The following is an 18,118-nucleotide window of genomic DNA, read 5'->3' as shown; positions in this document are numbered from 1 at the left end:
ACTTAAGTATAAATATAAAACAATGTATAAGACATAAGCTGAAAACTATAAAGCACTGATGAACTAAATCAAAGACAACCTAAATAAATGCAGAGGCATATCATATTCATGGATTTTAAGACTCACCAAATTCATGTATATATTTAAAGGAATTCCAATTAAAACCCACCAGGATTTTTTGTAGATATAGACAGTATTATTCTAAAATGTATATGGAAAGAAAAATGAACTTAAATAGGCAAAATAATTTTGAAAAAGAAGAATAAAATTAGAGGAATCACTACCCAATCTTAAGACTTACCATAGAGCTACAGGATTCAAAACAGTGTGCTATTTCAAAAGAGATAGATACATAGGACGACTGAACAGAATACAGTCCAGAAATACATCCACACAAATACAGACAACTGATTTTTGACAAAGGCAATTCAATGGAGAAAGAAGAGTCTTTTCACTAAACTTTGTTGAAACAATTGAACATCCATATGCAAAAACAAAACAAAACACCTCACACTTCTAAAAATATGAACTCAAAATGGATGATTTGTTCTAAATGTAAAATGTAAAACTATATAATTCTTAGAAGAAAACAGGACAATATTGTTGTGCCTGCAGTTAGGTAAAGAGTTCTTAGACATGACACCAAAAGCATGATCCGTAAAAGTTAAAAATTGATAAAAATTGAAAACTTTTGCTTTGCAAAAGACACTGTTAAAAGAATGTAAAGACAAACTACAGACTGGGAGAAAATATTTGCAAACCAGATATCTGACAAAAGGTCTAGTATGCAGAATATATAAAGAACTCATGAAACTCAACAGTAAGTAATCAAACAACCCAGTTAAAAAATGGGCAAAAGACTGTTCATGAACACACCGTTCACCAAAAAGGATATATGGATGGTAAATAAGCACAAGAAAAAAAATGTTCATCATTAGTCATTTGAGAAATGCAAATTAAAATTATGATGAACTACCACTACATAGCTGTTAGAATGACTAATAGTAACAATAACAATACCAACAATAACAAGTGCTAGTAAGGAATGGAATAGCCACGCTGGAAAACGGTTTGGCAGAGTCTTATAAAGTTACAGTTAAACATATACTTACCATACTACCCAGAAATCCCATTGCTAGGTATTTACATTAGGGAAATGAAAACTTATGTTCATACAAAAACCTGTACAGAAATGTTTATAGAAGCTCTATTCAAACCATCAAAAATTGGAAACAACCCAAATATCCTCTAAGGGTGAATGCATAAACAAACTGTGGTATACCCGCACAATGTATACTACTTGGCAATAAAAAGGAATGAATTATCCATACATGCAACATGCAACAATTTAGAACAATCTCAAAGGCGTTATGTTGAATGCAAAATGCCATTCTCAAAAGATTACATACTCTATGATTCCGTTTACATGCTATTCTCTAAAAGATATAACTATGACAGAGAATAGACTGGTAGTTTCCATGGATTAGGGATGAGTTTGGATGTGATTGCAAAGGGAAAGCATGAGAAATTTTGGGGGTGGTTCAACTGTTCTGATCCTGATTGTGATGTTGGCTACATAAATCTATACATGTGTTAAAAATTCATATAACTACCTACACACAGATGCAAAAGTGAGTTTTACTGTATGTTAATTTAAAAAATAAAACTGAAAAACCCAGAGTATAAATATAAATGAAATTTTAAAAAATAAAACTAACTTATTTTCCTAACTTTTAGTTTCATTTCACAAGACAAAATCCCAGTTGAGCCCCTTTTTCACTATTAACGATGAAACATTGATTCTTGTTTTAAGTGGACCTACTTAAGTAGTCTTTTTCAGTATCTATTATCCTCCAATAAGCAAGACCTCCTTTACATTAAAATATACACTGAAACAAAAAAAGAAAAAAGGGAAGGATATATGCCAGAGTGATAACTATAGCAAGTTGTTTCTGGTTAATGAGATCATAAATGACATTTTCTAAATCTTCTAGGATGAGCTTATATAACTTTAATAATCAGTGGAAAAAAGGTAAAGAATCCTTTAAATCCAGGGCTAGTGATGTTTTCTAAAAGAAACTTTGGGGCTCCAGTCTATAAGCAGAGAGAAGATAAGCAGCTAGGAGGAGAGGAGGTAGGCAGCACAAAAAAGATCAGATCTGCTGGTGGTATTTGTGAAGGTAAGAAAACTGTCCATTCTTAGGAAGGGGGAGGCTAGCTCACCTGAGATTGTTTGAAAACATCCTTCCCAACCACATCCAGGTTTGAGGGGTCTTTGATGGAACTAACATACTCAGAAACAGCCTTGATTACCACATCACAGGGAGGAAGAACCAGCTGATGAGCTCTGACCTAGAAGAAGGAAGATAAGCCAGGCACACTGATATCAAAGATGGGTCACTAAGAAAAAGGGTGAGATAGGGGTGAGATACAGAATTCAAATTCAGTTAATTCACTGAGAGACAGTTAAAATCTTTTTTTTAGTCTTCCCCCTAATTTTCAGCACAGAACACTTGGAACCAAGATTGAAAAGTATAAAGAAAGACAAAACCATAGGAGCAATTATCCCACTACAAAGATAACCACTGTTTTATGACACTGCCATAATTAATCAGTTTTCTTTCATGATACATTTTGGCTGCCTCCAAGTTTTTGCTATTAAAGGTAATGTTGTAATGTGCGGACCATGTTTGGATCCTGATTTGAACTAACCACAAAAAGGCCTTTGTGAGACAATCAGGAAAATCTAAAAATGGATTAGATATTTAGATGATACCAAGAAATTATCATTAATTTAGTTAGGAGTAATAATGGCATTGTGCTTATGTAAGAAAATGTCTATATGTTTTAGAGATGCATATCAAAGAACGTGAGAGTGAAATGACTTAAGGTCTGGCATTTGTTTTAAAATACATTAGTAACAGCAACAACAACAAAAAAAAACCCAGCAAGTGTGGCCACATCTTAATAACTGTTGGATCTGGAAGATGTTATAGTGACGGTTAACTATATTATTATATTATTTTTTCTACTTTTGTGATGCTTGAAATATTTTTAAATAAAGGTTTTTTTAAATGCTGTGATGAAATGTAGGTATGATTTGTTGTCCACCATCCAATTATTTAATTACGAGCTTCCTAGAATGGTAGTTACTGAGTAAAAGGCTATAAACTTCTTAAAGGCTTTTAATATAAATTATTTAGCCAAATAATCATTCCTTCCTTCAACAAATATTTACTGCCTACTGTGTGCCAGGCACTGTCCTAGGCATCAGGGATACAGCAGTGAACAAGATAGACAAAACTCCCTGCCCTCAAGGGAGCTTAAATTCTAGTGTAGGTGTGTTGGGATGGGGTAAGGGGAGTCAAACAAACAGAATAAGTAAAACGTATAGTGTGCTAGATGTAGATAAGTGCTATGGAGAAAATCTCGGCAGAGAAGGGGTTAGGGAATGCAACTGTGTGGGGGGCGGGGCATGTAATTTTAAATAGGGTGTCAGGAAAGGTCACTCTGAGAAAAGAACATTTGAGAGAACCTATAGGAGTGAGGAAATATCTATGTGGGAGGAAGAGGCATTCCAAGTAGAGGGAATGGTAAGTGCAAAGGTTCTATGAGCAAAAGAAAAGGGAAGATGAGATCAGAGCTGTACCAGAGGGCCAGACAGTACAGGGCTTTGTAGGCCATGGTAAAGATTAGGTGCATGACATAAAGAGCCATTGGAGAATTTTGAAAAGAGAAGTGACATGATCGGAGTCAGGTTTTAAAATGACTCTGGGGCTTCCCTGGTGGCGCAGTGGTTGAGAATCTGCCTGCCAATGCAGGGGACACGGGTTCGAGCCCTGCTCTGGGAAGATCCCACATGCCGCGGAGCAACTGGGCCCGTGAGCCACAATTACTGAGCCTGCGCGTCTGGAGCCTGTGCTCCGCAACGAGAGAGGCCGTGATAGTGAGAGGCCCGCGCACCGCGATGAAGAGTGGCCCCCGCTTGCCACAGCTGGAGAAAGCCCTGGCACAGAAACGAAGACCCAACACAGCCATAAATAAAATAAATAAATAAATAAATAAAAACCTTTTTTAAAAAATGACTCTGGCTGTTGTATTAGAAATAGATTTGGGGCCAGGGGGCGAAGCAAGAAAGAGTGCAAGCAGAAGACCAACAGTTAGTAAAGTGTTATAATAATCCGGGCAAGAATGGTGGCTTGACCAAGGTAGTAGCTGTGAAAATGGTGAGAAGTGGATATATTCTGAAGGAAGAACTGATGGTATTTGCTGACAAGGGGAGATATGGAGCATGAGAAAGAGAAGTCAAGGATGACTCCAAGGCTTTTAGGCTGAGCAACTGGAAGGATGAGGTTGCCATTAATGAAAATTAGTGACGGCTGTGGAAGGAAGAGGTTTAGGGGAAAGATCAGGAGTTTCCATTTGGACATGTTTCTTTGAGATATTTAGTAGGCCATTAGATATTAGAAGCTGGAGTTCAAAGGGGAGGTCAAAGCTGGAGACATACATTTAGGACTCATCAATGGACAGATGGTATTTAAAGTCACGAGACTAGATGAGATCAATCACCAAGGCAGCACGTGTGGATGAAAAGAGAAGGGACTGAGGATAGAACTCTGGGACACTCCAAAGTTAGGGAGTAGACAAGACAAGGAAGCAGCAAAGGAGACAGAAGCAGCAGCCAGTGAAGTAGGTAGGAAATTACAAGAGAGTGGTGTCCTTAAAGCCAAGTGAAGAACATGCTCTAAGAAAGAGAGAGTGAGCAACTGGGTCATATGCTGCTGACTGGTCAAGTAAGATGAAAATTGAGACCTGGCCATTGGATTTATTAACATCATGGTCATGGTGACTTTGTTGAGAGCAATTTCAGCAAAGCAAATTGAAGACAGAACACGGAAAGGGGATAGTAAACAGCTCAAGCCTAGACAACTCTCTAAAAGAGTCTGCTATAAGGGAAGAAGAAATATGGAGCAGTAGCTTGGGTGCAGGGAGTGAAGTCAAGAGCAGGTTTTGTTTTATTTTTTAAGATGGTTACATGCTTATGCATCTGATGGGAAAGAGCCAAAAAGAGAGGGAAACTGATGATGTGGGAGAAAGAGGGGAGAACTGCTGAAGTGATGCCCTTAAGTTAGCAATGGGGGGGGACTTCCCTGGTGGCACAGTGGTTAAGAATCCACCTGCCAATGCAGGGGACACGGGTTCAAGCCCTGGTCCGGGAAGATCCCACATGTGTGGAGCAACTAAGCCTGTGCGCCACAACTACTGAGCCTGTGCTCTGGAGCCCAAGAGCCACAACTACTGAGCCCGCGTGCCACAGCTACTGAAGCCCACGTGCCTAGAGCCCATGCTCCACAACAAGAGAAGCCACTGCAATGAGAAGCCTGCGCACCACAACGAAGAGTAGCCCCCGCTTGCCGCAACTAGAGAAAGCCCGTGCACAGCAACGAAGATCCAAAAATAAATAAATAAATTTATATTAAAAAAAAAAGTTAGCAATGGGGGATGGATCCAGCATAAGAGTAGAGGGGTTGGCCCTAGACAGGAACACGGACAGGTCATCCAAGGCGAGCAAAGCATGCAGGTGAGAAGATGAAAGGGTGGGAACTGGTGTAAGTTATCTTCCCATTGCTTCAATTTTCTCAGTGAAACAGGAAGCCAAGTCATGAGCTGAGAGTGAGCAGGGAGGAGGGAGCATTAGAGGCTTAAGGAGAGAGGAAAAGGTGTGAAATAGTTGTCTAGGAGACTGAAAGAACTAGGGAAATATAATACCACCAACAACTTACACGACCTCCAGAAGTGTATGAGAGCATCAGTCTCAACACAGCCTCAATAGGAGTGGGTAGACTAATTTTTCAATATTTGCTAAACCCTTAGGTTAAAAAAAAAATCACACTGCTCATTTAATTTGCGTCTCTGATCACCAGTGAGGTTTAACACCCAGTCATATTATTGGCCACTCTATTTCCTCTTTTGTGAATTGTCTGCTTCTGTCCTTTGCTCGTTACTTCATTTATTGGGGTATTAGTATTTTTCTTCATAGGTTCGTATGAATCCTTAAGATAATAAGGGTGTGAGATAATAAAAAATATACATTGTTCTCTGCCCCCAGTTCCTGGCATAGAGCACCTAAAACCCTTGTAATTTCCTAAGTGGTAAGAGCACTAGGAGCATCTCTTCCTCTAATGAGGTGACTCTGGGTGGGCTCCTGGATGAGGGCTGGTCACTGGTAAGACCAAGCCATGATTAGAAGCTTGGAGTTTTCAGCCCCACCCCCATTGTCTAGAGAAGGGAGAAGGGCTAAAAATGGAGTTAGTGATCAATCATGCCTACATGATGAAGCCTCCATAAAATCCCAAAAGTACAGGTTTTGGAGAGCTTCCAGGTTGGTGAACACATCCATGTACCAGGAGGGTGATGTACCCCAACTCCATGGGGACATAGGCTCCTGTGCTTGGGATCTTCCCAGACCTCACCCTATGTATCTCTTCATCTAGTTGTTCATCTCCATCCTTTATCATATCCTTTAATAAAGTGATATATGTAAGTAAGTATTTCCCTGAGTTCTATGAGGTGCTTTAACAAATTAATTGAACTTGAGAAGGGGGTCATTGGAACCTCTAATCTATAGTTAGTTGGTTGGTCAGAAGCACAGGTGATAACCTGGGCTTGTGACTGGTGTCTGAATTGGGGGGGCAGTCTTGTGGAACTGAGCCCTTAACTTGTGCGATCTGACACTATTTTCAGGTAGATAGTGTTAGAATTGAGTTAAATTGTAGGACACCCAGCTAGTGTCACAGAAAACTGTTTGGTGCAGGGAAAAAAACCCATATGTTTAGTGACCAGAAGTGTCAGAAGTGAGGTGTTCTGTGTGAGTGCAGTAGTAGTGTGGGAGTAAAGGAGAAACACAGGAAAGAAAGACATAGGAGGGAATAACTGGATTTTCCCCTACACATTAGGTAGAAAACTGAGTTTTTCCTTTTTAAGGGTATTGATCATAATTATAAAGTTTTTGTCTGTAAGTGTCTGAAATATTTTAAGCCTAATGAAAGATATTTATTCTACCAAAACTCCAATCAAAACCTGATGTCCTCTAGGCATGGATGTACAGGCAGGAAATGGGTCACGTTACCTTAAGTGATGCAAGGGGATGTTCTGGTCCCAAGAGGCTCCAGTGAAAAGCGGCCAGGTCCTCATCTGGGAGAATGTGGTTACCTATAAAGTATATTTGTCATTTATTGACTGTACAAATGTTTTCTTAGAACCTCCAGGCCATGAGAGGACTTCTGGGAGAGAAAACAATCAAATAATTCACATAGGTCTATATTCTTAATGTAACAACTACAGTAACTATGTTTGATTACCTACTATGTTTCACATGCATCATGTGTATCATCTTTATAATAACTGTGTAAATATTATTACCTCCAGTTTATAGATAAGGAAACTGAGGTTTGAGCAAGTCTGGTGACTTTGCCCAAGGTGCCACATCTAATAAGTGCCCACACCAGGATAAGAAGCTAGGAATGTTCGACTCCAAAATCCATGCTATTTTCTATCACCCAGTCATGCTGCCTTTTATAATAACAGCCACCAATTACTGACTGCCTACTAAGTGCTGGGCATTTTATATATCTTATTTCATTTAACCTTATCAATAGCACTGTGAGGTATTATTATTCCATTTCACAGATGAGTAAACTGAAACCAGGAAGGTGTAACTTCAGTGATTTGTCCAAGGCCTAATTCCAAAACTTGTGCTGACTCCACTAGATCATCCAAGCTCAAATCCTTTGGGATTATAAACAGAGGTCACACCTGAGACAAGATATTAACCTTCATGCTGTCAGTACTTGGAAAACCAACTCGAAACATAATCAACACTCTGCAATTTACTTTGAAATACTCTTTTAAAAGAAAGATTGATGATGGATAGAATGGACAGATATATGATAAAGCAAGTATAGTAAAATGTTAATGGCAGAATAGAGGTGGTAGATATAGGATTTTCACAGCAAAATTCTTTCAATTTTGCTGTACTTTTGGGAATTTTCATAATAAAATGTTAGCACAACAGAAAAAAAAAGAAAAAAATACAGAATGATTTGTGTTCTTGACCTAAATTTAGACAGTGGGTAAGAAATGCTAATGCTCTGAGTGGGAAACCAAAGTTGTCTAGGGCTAGTAAGATATTTGCCCTAAGATGGTACTCTGCATAAAATACTTATAGAATGTAACAAAAGAAAAAGTTTTATAAGAACCAAAATAATGTTCTGGAATATCCTGTATTAATTTATAAGACAAACATGCTGAGTTTCTAGTAAGAAGCCAAAAAGCACAGTGTTTGGCATGCAGACTTTCAGAAGATAAATCCAACAATGATAACCTAAATCACTCTAATCTTCATCTCTTAACACTGCAAGAGGAAACTTTAATAATCACTGGAGTCTGTTCTTTGGACCACCTACCTAGCAATGCAGCAAATATGGGAAAATTCATCCGCTTCAAACCCAGCTGCTTGGCCACCTCCTGCATCAGGAACTGGTTGGTAGTAAGGTTCTTCCCATTCCAGCTCAGCTTGAGAGCATGGGAACTATAGTAAGAGGGAATATTGTAGAGAGCATACTCGGAGTCATGGGCAAGAAGGCCATGGAAGCCATTTTCCCTGAAAAAAGCCACCACTTCCAAATGGTGGTCTTCAAGGCTCTGAAAGACCTAGGAGGGAAGAAGAGAAGAACACATCATGCAACAGAAGCTGACCTGTATTTGGTTAGAAATCAGGAAGGTTAGTAACTGAATTTTATAGTTTGTTGAAATTTAAGATTATATGAGGCTGAACAAAATACCCTTTAAAAAAAAAAAGCCTCTCCTACCCTAGAACTTGATTATTCCTGTAAACACAGGCAGCATTATCCATGCTTTCATTCAAATGTCCAGTCTTTTTTGACTCCTTGCATGAAACTATGGCCTGAGGTTCTTTAAAAGAATACTGAAATTAACATGGTATATATTATTTAAGTTTTTACTTTAACCAATAACAGGAGAACTTTGTTAGAAAGATAATAAAGCTATTATATATTACTCAGCACCATATGTGCTTTACATACATTATCTATATACCATATGTGCTTTACATACATTATCTCATCATCAGAACAACCATGGACAAGGTAGATATGGATGAAAAAACTTACAAGTGGAGGGATTTCCCTGGTGGTGCAGTGGTTAAGAATCCGCCTGCCAATGCAGGGGACCCGGGTTCGAGCCCTGGTCCGGGAAGATCCCACATGCCGCGGAGCAACTGAGCCTGTGCGCCACAACTACTGAGCCTGCGCTCTAGACCCTGCGTGCCACAACCATTGAAGCCCGCACGCCTAGAGCCCGTGCTCCACAACAAGAGAAGCCACCGCAATGAGAAGCCCACGCACCACAACGAAGAGTAGACCTGCTCGCCGCAACTAGAGAAAGCCCGCACACAGCAACGAAGACCCAAAGCAGCCAATAAATAAATTAAAATAATAATAATAATAATTTTTAAAAAAAACTTACAAGTGGAAATAGACACAGAAAGGTTAAATGACATATAGCTAGAATCTGAATCTAACTTCATCTCTTTAAAAAAAAAAAAACCCTGCTTTCTCTCTTAGGAGCACCTTAGACCGCAGGGCACCCAAATAGGGAGGGCATTTCCAAAAGTTAGAAGTCAGAAACTTCACCCTATTTTAGAAATGGAAAAACTAAGGCTGCGAGAGGTTGGCTGCCCCCAAAGTTGCATAATGAGTAAGTATATACAGGATTCAAACCCAAGCTGATCTGACTCCAGAATGCACACTTTCCATTGTACCAAACTCCTTCCTAGAGAGCACTATTTTTAATGTAATAGAGGCAGATTGTTAAGTGCCCCTCCTGTGCACGTGTCTATTGCTGTACATAAAGCATACCAAAATGATCTGCATACTGGTTCTGCCACACTAAGTTCCTTGACTGCAGAAACTTTATTTATAATCTCTGTATTCCTGGCTCCCACATAAGATCTGGTGCATAGTAATATGAATAATAATTACTAACAGATACTGAACATGTATTATGTGCTAAGCAAGGTTCCAATTACTTTACATGCATTAACTCATTTAATACTCAAAACAATCTTATGAGGCCATAACTATTATTATTATCCGCATTTTACATTACATCCCTAGGTCACGTAGCTGGAAGGAGCAAAGTTTGGATTTTTGTCTCTAGAGCCTGCAGACCTTGATAATTTTGTTGAACTCAACTGACCTATTTTTTTCATTTAAGTTTTAAAGGAATGGTAGTTTTCTGGAGTCTGACAGGAGTTTCAACACATTAAGTTTTTTCTAAGCTATGGAAAGAGAGTCTAGTCACAGTAGATAGCCATGTCACACATTAAGTCACAACAGGGGGAGGAACACTGGTAAGCAGATAGCAAAGTAAGGTCTGTATTTATTTGATATCCAGGCAAAGGAAGCAAAATTCCTTACTTTGCACTGCAACATATTTATGTCTAGAGTTACGATTAACTCCAGATAGGTCAGGGTAGGAGTACAGTTTTATGCTGTCCCCTGGTGACAGTTTCTTCCAGCATATACCTCTCATACCAGTCACTGATTGGGCATCCATCTACCTTGTACCAGGCATAGTGCTAAGTGTGATATGTTCTCTCTCATCATCACAGCCTGACCATGTGGGCATTATAAGCCCCATTGTTCTGATGAGGAAACTGAGGCTCAGAGAAGTGATGTGGCATGTTTAGGGTTACAGAGCTGGGAAACAGGAACCTAGGTCAGACTGACACCAAAGTCCATGCTCTTTCTGCTACAGTACATTACCTTTAGCTGGTCTGAAGCTGATTATGCCACCATCCAAGTGATTTCAACTCCAGAAAGCCAAGGACTAGTGATCTTTAACAAATCGAATGGCTCTTATAACACTAGGAATATAAATCACAATCATCTGGAAAGCATTTTCAAAATATAAAAACCTGTGCCTCACCTCAGATCTGCTGAAACAATTTCCTGAGTGTGATCCAAATGCCTATATTCCAAAATAGCTTCCAGTAGGTTCTGATGCACACTCCCAATTAAGAACCATTGACCTATCCCAATTACTCATTTTTTAAAAAGTTTTAGCTTTATTGAGATATAATTGACATATAGAATTATAAGAGATTTAAAGTGTACAACAAGGTGATTTGATATACATAAGCCCAATTACTCATTTTACTGCTTAAGCAACTAGTCCCCTAGAAAGGATAGATGACTTGCCATGGTTATCTAGCTAATCTGCAGCAGAACCAAGATTAGAACAAAAATCTCATGATTCCAGATATAAAACTTCTTTCACTACATATTCTGGGGTAAGTAATGGAAAACAATAGAATAAGAATCTCACAAGTAATCCCTCACAATTCCCCAACACCCTACTCCTACCAGGCTAATTTCCTAACTACCCTTCTCCAAGATTACTGTTTCCTTTTCTTTGCTCACTTGGTTTCCCTGCCTAGACTGCTATATTGCCTGTCTTTCCCAAAGTTCCAAATACTTTCCATAGGGCTACCACCTCTTATATAAATTCTTTCATTATTTCTCTCCTCTTAAATCTTATAGCACTGAGACAGCTGACACAGTCAAGGAAGTAATTTGACAATACCATCATCTGCAAGTTTTAAGACCATAGATTCCTTCTGCCTCTCGTGTGTATCTTCCATGGTCCTAACCAGCACTAGAAAGGACACAGAGCTGGAGTTGACAGAATAGCAAAGAAAGGCCTACAGAGGCTATAAAAAAGGAAAGCAGCCCTGGCAAATGAAAGGGCACCATTATCTCAGTATTTGACTTCAACAACTGATGTACAAAAGTCACTGGGAAAAGTCTGCCTGGATTGCAGGTTACTTAGAGCTCAAGTAGCAAAGTAATATTAGGTATCAACTGAGTACCTACTATATACCAGGCACTGTTCCAAGTACACCTCATGTCCATTAACCTTGCAATAACATCATGATGCATTATTACCTCCCTTTTACAGATGATGGAACAAGGAGGCTCAGAGGTTGAAGAACTTGACCAATGTCACACAGCTAAAAAGTGAAGCTAGCCAATAAGCACGTGAAAAGATGTTCAACATCATTAGTTATTAGAGAAATGCCAATCAAAAAACCACAATGAGAAAACCAATTAACACATACTAGGATGGCTATAATTTTTAAAATGTAAAATAACGAGGGTATGGAGAAACTGGAATCCTCCATACATTGCTGGTGGAAATGTAAAATTGTGCAGCCGCTTCGGAAAACAGTCTGGGAGGTCTTCAAGTGGTTAACATAAGGTTATTATATGATCCAGTAATTCCACTCATAGGTATACACCCAAGAGGACTGAAAACATATGTTCACACAAAAACTTATACATGAATGTTCATAGCAGGATTATTCATAACCGTCAAAAGTGGAAAAAACCCAAATGTCCATCAACTAACAAACAGATAAACAAAAGATGATATATTCATACAAGGGAATGTTATTCAACCATAAAAAGGAATGAAGTACTGATTCACGCTACAACATGAATTAATCTTGAAAAAATTATAAAGTGAAAGCAGCCAAACACACTTTTAAATGAATTGTCCAGAACAGGAAAATACATAGAGATGGGAAACAGCCAGGGACTGGGAGGAAGAAGGATTGGAGAATGACTGCTAGCAGGTACTGGGTTTCCTTTTGCGGTGATAAAAATGTTCCGAAATTTGATAGTGGTAATAGTTTCACAACTCTGTGGAATAGACTAAATGCCACTGAATTGTATACTTCAAAATGGCAAATTTTATGGTATCTGAATTACATCTCAATTTTTAAAAACTGGAGTTAGGATTCAAATTCTGCCCACAAAGCCCATGCTCACTAATTTGCTTTAAAAACTTTTGATTATGGAAAATTGTAAAATAAAAAGGTAAAGAGAATAGCATAATGAACCTTCATGATACCAGTATCCAGTTTCATATATCAACGTTAAGTCATTCTTGTTTCACCTACTTTATTTTAGCTTTTTTTATTTAGCTTATATTATAAGTTTTTTACTGTGATAAAAAAAATTACATAACATAAAATATACCAACTTAACCACTTTTTTTTTTTTTTTTAATTTATTTATTATGTTTTTTATTTTTGGCTGTGTTGAGTCTTTGTTTCTATGCGAGGGCTTTCTCTAGTTGCGGCAAGCGGGGGCCACCCTTCATCGCGGTGCGCGGGCCTCTCTTGTTGCGGAGCAGAGGCTCCAGACGCTCAGGCTCAGTAATTGTGGCTCACGGGCTTAGTTGCTCCGCGGCATGTGGGATCCTCCCAGACCAGGGCTCGAACCCGTGTGCCCTGCATTGGCAGGCAGATTCTCAACCACTGCGCCACCAGGGAAGCCCTTAACCACTTTTTAAAGTGTACAGTTCAGTAGTGTCAAGGATACACACTTTGAGACAGATCTCCAGAACTTTTTCATCTTACAAATCCGAAACTTTATACCCATTAAACAAATCCCATTTCCCCCTCCCTCAGCCCCTAGCAACCACCATTCTACTTTCTGAAACCGAAACAGTGATTAAAAATCTTCCAACAAACGAAAACCCAGGACCAGATGGCTTCACAGGCAAATTCTATCAAACATTTAGAGAAGAGCTAACACCTATCCTTCTCAAACCCTTCCAAAATATAGCAGAGGGAGGAGCACTCCCAAACTCATTCTACGAGGCCACCATCACCCTGATACAAAAATCAGACAAGGATACTACAAAAAAAGAAAACTAAAGGCCAATATCACTGATGAACATAGATGCAAAAATCCTCATCAAAATACTAGCAAACAGAATCCAACAGCACATTGAAATGATCATACACATTGATCAAGTGGGGTTTATCCCAGGAATGCAAGGATTCTTCAATATATGCAAATCAATCAATATGATACACCATATTGACAAATTTAAGGAGAAAAACCATATGATCATCTCAATAGATGCAAAAAAAAGCTTTTGACACAATTCAACACCCATTTATGATAAAAACCCTCCAGAAAGTAGGCATAGAGGGAACTTAGCTCAACATAATAAAGGCCATATATGACAAACCCACAGCCAACATCATTCTCAAAGGTGAAAAACTGAAACCATTTCCTATAAGATCAGGAACAAGACAAGGCTGCCCATTCACACCACTATTATTCAACATAGTTTTGGAAGTTTTAGCCACAGTAATCAGAGAAGAAAAAGAAATAAAAGGAGTCCAAATCGGAAAAGAAGAAGTAAAACTGGCACTGTTTGCAGTTGACATGATAGTATACATAGAGAATCCTAAAGATGCTACCAGAAAACTACTAGAGGTCATCAATGATTTTGGTAAAGTAGCAGGATACAAAATTAATGCACTGAAATCTCTTGCATTCCTATACCCTAATGATGAAAAATCTGAAAGTGAAATTAAGAAAACACTCCCATTTACCACTGCAACAAAAAGAATAAAATACCTAGGAATAAACCTACCTAAGGAGACAAAAGACCTGTATGCAGAAAACTATAAGACACTGATGAAAGAAATTAAAGATAATACAGATGGAGAGATATACCGTGTTCTTGGACTGGAAGAATCAACGTTGTGAAAATGACTATACTACCCAAAGCAATCTACAGATTCAATGCAATCCCTAACAAACTACCAATGGCATTTTTCACAGAACTAGAACAAAAAATTTCACAGTTTGAATGGAAACAAAAAAGACCCCGAATAACCAAAGCAATCTTAAGAAGGAAAAATGGAGCTGGAGGAATCAGGCTCCCTGACTTCAGACTATAATACAAAGCTACAGTAATCAAGACAGTATGGTACTGGCACAAAAATGGAAGTATAGATCAATAGAACAGGATGGAAAGCCCAGAGATAAACCCAGGCACATATGGTCACCTTATCTTTGATAAAGCAGGCAAGAATGTACAATGGAGAAAAGACAGCCTCTTTAATAAGTGGTGCTGGGAAAACTGGACAGCTACATGTAGAAGAATGAAATTAGAACACTCCCTAAAACCATACAGAAAAATAAACTCAAAATGGATTAAAGACCTAAATGTAAGGCCAGACACTATCAAACTCTTAGAGGAAAACATAGGCAGAACACTCTATGACATAAATCACAGCAAGATCCTCTTTGACCCACCTCCTAGAGAAATGGAAATAAAAACAAAAATAAACAAATGGGACCTAATGAAACTTAAAATCTTTTACACAGGAAAGGAAACCATAAACAAGACGAAACGAGAAGCCTTAGAATGGGAAAAAATATTTGCAAACGAAGCCACTGACAAAGGATTAATCTCCAAAATTTACAAGCAGCTCATGCAGCTCAATACCAAAAAAACAAACAACCCAATCCAAAAATGGGCAGAAGACCTAAATAGACATTTCTCCAAAGAAGATATACAGATTGTCAACAAACACATGAAAGGAAGCTCAACATCACTAATCATTAGAGACATGCAAATCAAAACCACAATGAGGTATCACCTCACACTGGTCAGAATGGCCATTATCAAAAAATCTACAAACAATAAATGCTGGAGAGGGTGTGGAGAAAAGGGAACCCTCCTGCACTGTTCGTGGGAATGTAAATTGATACATCCACTATGGAGAACAGTATGGAGGTTCCTTAAAAAACTAAAAATAGAGCTACCATATGACCCAGTAAGCCCACTACTGGGCATATACCCTGAGAAAACCATAATTCAAAAAGAGTCATGTACCCCAATGTTCATTGCAGCACTATTTACAATAGCCAGGACATGTAAGCAACATAAGTGTTCATCGAAAGATGAATGGATAAAGAAGATGTGGCACATATATACAGTGGAATACTACTCAGCCATAAACAGAAACAAAATTGAGTTATTTGTAGTGAGGTGGATGAACCTAGAGTCTGTCATACAGAGTGTAAGAAGTCAGAAAAAGAAAAACAAATACCATATGCTAACACATATATATGGAATCTAAAAAAAAAGGTTCTGAAGAACCTAGGGGCAGGAGAGGAATAAAGACACAGACGTACAGAATGGACCTGAGGACATGGGGAGGGGGAAGGGTAATCTGGGAAGGAGAGAGAGTGCAATTGACATATGTACACTACCAAATGTAAAATAGATAGCTAGTGGGAAGCAGCTGCATAGCACATGGAGATCAGCTCCATGCTTTGTGACCACCTAGAGGGGTGGGATAGGGAGGGTGGGAGGGAGACACAAGAGGGAGGAGATGTGGGGATATATGTATAGATATAGTTGATTAACTTTGTTATACAGCAGCAACTAACACAACATTGGAAAGCAAGTACTCTCCAATAAAGATGTTAAAAAAAATTAAAAAAAACCAACAACCAATGGATCACTGAAGAAATCAAAGAGGAAATAAAAAAATACCTAGAGACAAATGAAAATGAAAGCACAATTATCCAAACCTATGGGATACAGCAAAGGCAGTTCTAAGAAGGAAGTTTACAGCAATACAATCTTACCTCAGGAAACAAGAAAAATCTCAAATAAACAACCTAACCTTACACCTAAAGCAGCTAGAGAAAGAAAAACAAACAAAACCTGAAGTTAGTAGAAGGAAAGAAATCATAAAGATCAGAGCAGAAATAAATGAAATAGACACAAAGAAAACAATGGCAAAGTTCAATGAAACTAAAAGATGGTTATTTGAAAAGATAAACAAAATTAATAAACCTTTAGCCAGACTCATCAAGAAAAAAAGGGAGGGACTTCCCTGGTGGCGCTGTGATTAAGACTCTGTGCTCCCAACGCAGGAGGCCCGGGTTTGATCCCTGGTCAGGGAACTAGATCCCACATGCATGTCACAACTAAGAATTCGCATGCCACAACTAAGCAGCCTGCGTGCTGCAACTAAGGAGCTGGCAATCCACAGCTAAGGAGTCCACGTGCCTCAACTAAAGGAGCCCATGTGCTGTAACTAAGGAGCCCGCCTGCCACAACTAAGACCCCGCACAACCAAATAAAAGAAAAAAAGGAAAAAAGAAAAGAAAGGAAAAGGACTCAGATCAGTAAAATTAGAAATGAAAAAGAAGTTACAACTGACACCACAGAAATACAAAGGATCATAAGAGACTACTACAAACAACTGTATGCCAATAAAATAGACAACCTGGAAGAAATGGACAAATTCTTAGAAAGGTACAATCTCCCAAGACTAAACCAGGAAGAAATAGAAAATATGAACAGACAAATCACAAGCACTGAAATTGAAACTGTGGTTAAAAAACTCCCAACAAACAAAAGTCCAGGACCTGATGGCTTCACAGGTGAATTCTATCAAACATTTAGAGGAGAGCTAACACCTATCCTTTTGAAACTGTTCCAAAATACTGCAGAGGAAGGAAAACTCCCAAACTCATCCTGTGAGGCTACCATCACCCTGATACCAAAACCAGACAAAGATACCATAAAGAAAGAAAATTATAGGTCAGTATCACTGATGAACATAGATGCAAAAATCCTCAACAAAATACTAGCAATCCGAATCCAACAATACATGAAAAGGATCATACACCATGATCAGGTGGGATTTATCCCAGGGATGCAAGGATTTTCAAGAAGTTAGACTGTCACTGCTTGTAGATAACATGATACTATACATAGAAAATCCTGAAGATGCTACCAGAAAACCACTAGAGGTCATCAATGAATTAGGTAAAAGTTGCAGGTTACAAAATTAATACACAGAAATCTGTTGCATTCCTATACACTAACAATGAAAGATCAGAAAGAAAAATTCAAGAAACAACCCCATTTACCATCACATCAAAAAGAATAAAATATCTAGGAGTAAACCTACCTAAGGAAACAAAAGACCTGTACTCCAAAAACTATAAGAAGCTGATGAAAGAAATCAAAGACAACACAAACAGATGAAAAGATATACCATGTTCTTGGATTGGAAGAATCAATATTGTCAAAATGACTATACTACCAAGGCAATCTACAGATTCAGTGCAATCCCTATCAAATTTCCAATGGCATTTTTCACAGAACTAGAACAAAAAACATTAAAATTTGTATGGAGAAA

At 38.4% G+C, this 18,118-nt stretch overlaps 1 protein-coding gene across 5 annotated transcripts in view; it reads right to left on the bottom strand.

Moving 5' to 3' along the window:
* FAM120C (family with sequence similarity 120 member C) overlaps nt 1–18,118 on the bottom strand; it is a 176,675-nt gene that overhangs the window by 125,012 nt on the left and 33,545 nt on the right. For all 5 annotated transcript variants that reach the window (XM_057538056.1, XM_057538052.1, XM_057538054.1 and 2 more), the window contains exons 2-4: nt 8,466–8,712; nt 7,130–7,212; nt 2,224–2,352 (exon numbers count right to left, since the gene is read on the bottom strand). In XM_057538056.1, the coding sequence (XP_057394039.1) occupies nt 2,224–2,352; nt 7,130–7,212; nt 8,466–8,712 (459 nt within the window). The remainder of the gene's footprint in view (nt 1–2,223; nt 2,353–7,129; nt 7,213–8,465; nt 8,713–18,118) is intronic.

The sequence above is a fragment of the Balaenoptera acutorostrata genome, chromosome X (genome assembly GCF_949987535.1).
Source record: "Balaenoptera acutorostrata chromosome X, mBalAcu1.1, whole genome shotgun sequence".
Taxonomy (NCBI): domain Eukaryota; kingdom Metazoa; phylum Chordata; class Mammalia; order Artiodactyla; family Balaenopteridae; genus Balaenoptera; species Balaenoptera acutorostrata.
This window is presented reverse-complemented; position numbering and strand designations above follow the sequence as displayed.